General features: G+C 37.6%; 1 protein-coding gene and 1 pseudogene across 1 annotated transcript; both read right to left on the bottom strand.

Moving 5' to 3' along the window:
• Positions 1 to 6,526, bottom strand: part of LOC102479105 (ubiquitin D-like) — a 69,423-nt pseudogene that overhangs the window by 59,978 nt on the left and 2,919 nt on the right.
• On the bottom strand, positions 3,743 to 4,433 carry LOC102497066 (small ubiquitin-related modifier 2). Its single transcript, XM_006160300.3, has one exon. It carries the CDS (start codon positions 4,427 to 4,429, stop codon positions 4,142 to 4,144), a length of 288 nt encoding a protein of 95 aa, XP_006160362.1. The 5' UTR covers positions 4,430 to 4,433; the 3' UTR covers positions 3,743 to 4,141.

The following is a 6,526-nucleotide window of genomic DNA, read 5'->3' on the forward strand; positions in this document are numbered from 1 at the left end:
GTTTCGCTCTTCTACACTGTGGTCACACCTGCTCTCAATCCGCTCATCTACACTCTCAGGAATAAGGAAGTGAAGGGGGCAGCTAGAAGGCTCCTGGGCAGTCTGCAGACAGGCCAAGCTGGACAGTGAGTGGATCCAGAAGGAAGGAGATACTTGTGTTGGCCCAGGGCCCAAAGCTGGAAATGCCAGGGGAGAGTCCGACAGCTGAGTGTTCAGGCTGTTCACTTCTGTGTGAGACTGTAAGATTCAACATCGGGGAGGAAGGGTCAGGAAATGTTCAAATTCTTGAGGGAAAATTCCCAATCCTCTACATATACAGGTTTACCGAGGGGGAACTTCTCCTAAACTGAACAGAAGCATAATTTGGAGGAAACCCTCCTCAACCTGAGGATAAAATCCCCTCAACACCCAAAGGAGAGAAAAATGATGCTTTCCTTTAGCTTTCTCCCAACCTCATGGCAGTTTCCATGTCAACAAGGAAACCATAGACCATGCTACAAAGAGGCCCCTTCCAGTAAAGGGAGTCAGGGTCTGAATCCAGGGCATTTAGTCCAACCTAGTGCAAACCTGTAGAAAGTCAGATGACCAGTGCCCACCCCAGAGCTTTGACCCGTAAATGTGGGGAATTGGGCTGACTGGGGAAACGTTCTGCAGTAAGTGGTTCTTTTTTATTCATTTATTTTAGAGGTTTTTGCTATAGGGCGTGTGCACTCACCAGAAAGAGAGAGCCAGAGAGATAGAAAGTGACTCATCACCCCCAAGAGGGGGTTGCCATGCTGCAATCCCTTCTCCTCCATTCTCCTCTTGGGATCTTTGGCATGCATCCACATGCTCCCAGCATGAGTTTAAGCCACTGGGTCCAGGATTTGAACCACAGTGGACTCCATGGGAGACCAGTGACATAGCCATTATGCCAACTGCTGGTCCCCGTAAATGGTTCTTGAACAAGTTTTAAAGAGATGTAATTAGCTCTTGTGAGAAGGAAGATAGGTTCATCTTAGGTTGTGAGAAAAACATACAAGTGACCAGTCCCAAGATATGAGAGGACAGTGACACAAAGGAAAACTGGATCCAGCAGGTGGTGTGGTGGTTAAGGCAGGTGAATCTCACATGGCTAATTGCACAGTTCAAGTACCAGACCCAGTGACTTGAAAAACACACCAAACAAGTGTGTGTGTGTGTGTGTGTGTGTGTGTGTGTGTGTGTGTACAAAATCCCAAGTGGAGAGAGAAATGGAAAGACATTACAGCATAATCATCCCACATGGGAGTGATGGGTGGAGGGATGCTTTCTCACTTCTCTCTCTTTCTCTCTCTAGCAGGTACACATTCTCCTCAGGCAACTAAGGAGACAGCAAAAGAGAGAGAGAGAGAGAGAGAGGGAGAGAGAATGGAAAGATGAAGATGGAAGAAAATGCTCCAGTTCCTAAAAGAGAAGCAAGGATCTGGTGATGGGAGAATACAGAGAACAATGCTATCAGCTATAACATAGACACTGTGTTGGAGTCAGCCTAGAAGCCAACCTCCCTGTCCCACACAGCTCACACTCAGACTGATACCAGTCCAAACCTAAAGAAGACCTGCAAGACCCTCAGGAAGGCAGGACAGAGATTGGTTCACAATCCCCAACCTTTAAGAAAGTCCATCCCCACCTAGAGACACAAAATCTCTAAATCCCCATGGACAGTAACTTCCAATGCCCAGCACCTTTCCCAGAAATAAGGACAATTTTAATTGGGTTTGGGACAAAGAGAATAAAAGGGGGCATAGGGCCAGTTTTCATTTATTACCAAATAGCACTAAATAGGAAGATAAAATAAATAACTTTAATTGAATTTCCAAATGATTTATTAGATTGTGATTATACCAAAGCAATTATTTCACTTCATAATAAATCATTTCTCTCTTCTTATGAGTAGAAATTGAGTTTGATTACACAGCTATTGAGTAATTCTATAGATGAAACACTAGGCTTACTGTAGAAACACAGAAATTAGTAGAACATGAATCCCAACCTGACATTTACTATCTTGTCATATAGGAAAGAAAACAGGAGTTTTTCTTTTTTCTGCTTTTTATTATTATTTATTTTTATTTATTTTACACACTTTCACTGGACATCACCACAGCATACAAATTTGATTTTTCCATCAGAATACACTGTAAAGTGACGTAAACATATATGTTATCATCAACAAATAATTTTCCATTTCTTGTTTCTTGTATATATATGTTTCTTGTAATATATATTTATACATATTTGTGTGTATATGTGTATATATATATATTTCTGTAGTTCCTTTCATTCCTTTATTCTTTGCCACATTGTATTTATTCACAAAATATCTTAATTGATCTAAATACTTTCAATAGTAAGTTCAGCTGACATATACATTTCTGTGAACAAAAGTTGACTTTAGGCATGAAGCTCTGTGGATAGAATGAATATACTATAAAATAGCACATAGCTGAGGCTATATAGCTTACTATGGTTACCAAATAGGTATTTTTTAAAATACACTTTTTAATTTTAAGAAAGGCAATTTTACCTTTAATAAATCAAGAATTTAAAATGTTAAGAGAACTTTGCTTAATACTTAAAGCCAGGAAACAAGTTAGGATTCTGTTTGACTAGTAGGTACATGGACCTTGAGAAAAGACAAAACTCCTTAATACTAGAAGACAAAGCATAGAAGGTCAGTAATGTTTTAGTCGAAAATCATAAAATTCTGTTTCACTAGTTCAAGCTCATGTACTTTATCTTCTGCTGTGGTCCAATCTCTCCATTTAAATTCAAAAGATAACATTCAACACTGTGCTTGTCACTACCATTAAGCTGGCCATTTACTTAGCTGTTTTTAGAACTCTTATTTCTGTGTGCCTGGCTTTAATTTTCCTGAGATAGCACTCCCTTCAGAACTTCTTGGAGAACTGGTCTGGTGTTGGTAAATTCTTTCAGGTTTTGTTTATCTGAGAATGTTCTTGTCTTTTCTTCTCATATGAAGGATAATCTTGCCGGGTACAGTATTCTTGGATGAAATTGTTTTTCACTCAACACTTTGAATATATTTTCCCATTCTTTGCTTGATCGTATCATTTCCAATGAGAGGTCTGCTGTTAGCCTGATGGGATATCCTCTGTAGGAAACATGACGTTTCTCTCTTGCCAGTCTGAGTATCTTGTCTTTGTCTGTGGTTTTAGTCATTCTGACTATAATGTGTCCAGATGTTTGGACATTTAATGGTATCTAGTATTTCTCGTATATTATTATCATTTTGGGGAGACTATTTTCTCAGTTTTCGTGATGGATTTTACTAGTCCAGAGATTCTGTCTTTCTACATCTGAGATTCGATTTTCTGTATGATCTAGTCTGCTTTTAATACTTTCAAAAGAGATTTTGACTTCCCGAATTATAGCCTTCATCTCCAACAGTTCCGCCTGACTCTTTTTTATGGTGTGTATTTCCTCTTTCAGCTCTTACAAGAAATTCCTCACCTTTTTTTTTTTTTCATTTTAAACAAGAAGATTATTTAAACAACAAGATGCTTGACTTGAAGGGAAAACAATCTAGGATTCCTTTTTTTTTCTTTAGGAGTAATTTACCCCTACTTGACAGATTGTCCTACATGTAACAACTACATACAAAAAAGTTATAAAATTGTCCTTGGTTTTACAATGATAAATGAAAAACATTAAAATTCTCCAATCAAACAAGGTATGCAAGTATTTTTATGTTGTTGGGTTTTTTTTTCTTTTTGTTAAAACAGTGAGTGCAAAATAACTTACTGGAATATAAAGATAAGAGCTGAATGAGCATGCCACTAATGGAGAAAGGGGGCATTTTCACAGAACCAGTATTTTTCCCTATCCCATCTCCATTTGATGTCAATCAAAACATACCATTAAAAAATAAACAAATAAACATACTATTGATCATTTAGTTCAAAAAAATGCAATATGCTTGTGCACGTACACCAACTACTTTATGTACAATAAAGGAATGGGGAAGGGAAAATGAAAGAATGGAGAAAACTATACTACAGTAGTCAGGATGTGGTGAAACCAAATTGTGGTTTTCTAATTGAGAATGTATTCTTAGTCTGTAAGAACAGAGTTTGGAGGAAAGTATCAGGTTCCCTTTTTAGTAGACACCTCCTGTCTGCTGTTGGAACACATCAATTGTATCTTCATCCTCCATTTCTAACTGTGCAGGTGTGTCTGTTTCTTTGATCAGCTGTCCATCAAATCGGAATCTGATCTGCCTCATTGACAAACCCTGTCGTTCACAATAGGCTTTCATTAGTTTACTAAGTGGTGTGTGCCTCTTCATTTTAAACTGCACCACAGAACCATCCTGCCCCACCACCTTCAAATTAATATGATCATTGTTCTCAGTCTTGACTCCTTCCTTAGGTTTTTCATCAGCCATGGTGAGCGCCCGAGTCTCCTCAGCTGCTGCTTCACAAAAGAGGTTCACACCTTCATGGCTCCTGCAAACTAAACATTTTGGGGGAAACAGAAAAGTGAAGATTTCCCACTGGTAATTCAGCCTCCAGCACACAAAACTCTTGTGGAGAGGCAAAAAAGGGAACAGGCCTTCTTGAAGATACACCTTCATGGCTCCTGCAAACTAAACATTTTGGGGGAAACAGAAAAGTGAAGATTTCCCACTGGTAATTCAGCCTCCAGCACACAAAACTCACGTGATTGAACTTCCAAGTTTGGGAAGAAACTGACCATCCACCAGATGACTAGAAATCACTGCAGGACCACAAGAAATATGGGAAAGCAGGAAAATACCTCTCCTCCAAGGGAAAAGGATAACTCCTCTTCATCCACACACAGTTCAATGGAAATCATGGACATGTCTGATAAAGAATTCAGAACATTCATAATGGCAAAGCTAACAGAGATGGAAGAGAAGAGATACAATGAACTGCTGAAGAGGTTGGAGAAAGGAGTTGAGTTCCAGGAGGTGAGGAAATTCATGCAAGATTTAAAAGAGGAATTTCACACTTTACAAAAGAATCAGATGGAACTGTTAGAGATGAGGGCTATAATACAGGAAGTCAAAATCTCCCCTGAAAGCATTAAAAGCAGACTAGATCACACAGAAAATAGAATCTCAGATGTAGAAGAGAAAATGTTTTTATATATATATATATGAAAGTAGAAATGGAATATTATTGATGATAACATGCATGATTAAGCCACTCTGCAGTTTATTCTAGATGGGAATGAATGTAAATTAATTTTTAAAAAAAAAGTTTTAGGAGGAAAAAAAAACACTAAAACTGTTCTTATCGAAATTTTTTTTAAAAAAATGCATATGTGATGACTACAGTAAGCTATGTAGCCCCAGCTAAGTACTACTTTATAGTATGTTCATTCTACTCACTGAGGTTTATGCCTAAAGTCAGACTTGGGTTCATGTATATGTATATATCAGCTGTGCTTACTATTGTAAATATTTAGACTAATTAAGTTCATTAGCAAATCAATTAAATGGGGGGTAAAGGCATAGAAAGTAACCATGGATACCAGAGACAATGTGGGAGGAGGGTGGGACACAGAAGAGGGTGAGGGATGGCAAGGAAAAAAGGATGGCAAAAAAAAAAGCAAAATATACAAGACATAAGAAATGGAAAATTATTTGTTGATAACATTATGTTGATGCGCTCGATTGAGCCGATATACAGTGTATTCTGGATGGACAATTCACTTTGTACACTGTAATGATGTATAGTGAATTAATCTAAAAAAATAAATTTAAAGAAAAGGGGAAAAAAGGAAAAGAAAAGAAAAGAACAACCAAGAAAATTTAAAAAAAAAAAAAAAAAGAGCAAAAGAGGTACCAGGTCCTCACCAAACAAGCACACAGGCAACACCAGAAGCAGCAGAGGGAAATTCCTCATTCTTCTGATGTTCATTTTCTTTCTTCTCTTCCATCTCTGTTAGTTTAGTCATTATGAAAACTAAATTCTTTATCAGACATTTCTGTGATTTCCATTGTAATGTCTGTGGATGAAGAGGAGTTATTCTTTTCCCTTGGAGGTGAGGTATCTTCTTGGTTTCACATATTCTTATGACCCTGTGGTGATTTCTAGTCATCTGATGGGTTATCCATTTCTTCCTAATTTCTAGAAGATCAATCTGAGTGATCAGAGGCACACAGGAGGATGTGGTCTGCAAACTCTTTGTCATTGCATGTTTCTCCCTTTGTGATGCAGATTCAGTAGCAGTTGAGGAATATGAAGACACAAATAATATTCAGATTTTGGAAACTTTTCATTTAGACTTCTCTAGACACTCAGTAGGTGGAAGCTGAGCAGCAGAGTAATGAGGTAAAAGAAAAAAGTTAAGAAAACAGAAAGAGAGAAAGAAAAATGGATAAAGCAAACAAAATTTTATTTATTTATTTATTTATTATAAAAATCAAAAAATGAAAACTGTGGGGCACTGAAATCACTAGATCTCAGTTCTCATGGTGGGCTCAGTCTTTTTCTTTTTTTTTTTTTTTTTTACC

This window comes from Tupaia chinensis, unplaced genomic scaffold (genome assembly GCF_000334495.1).
Source record: "Tupaia chinensis unplaced genomic scaffold, TupChi_1.0 Scaffold000678_1, whole genome shotgun sequence".
In the NCBI taxonomy this organism is placed as follows: domain Eukaryota; kingdom Metazoa; phylum Chordata; class Mammalia; order Scandentia; family Tupaiidae; genus Tupaia; species Tupaia belangeri.

What these genes read in the sequence shown, in the direction of transcription:
- LOC102497066 (XM_006160300.3), bottom strand. Translation starts at nt 4,429, where the DNA reads ATGGCTGATGAAAAACCTAAGGAAGGAGTCAAGACTGAGAACAATGAT.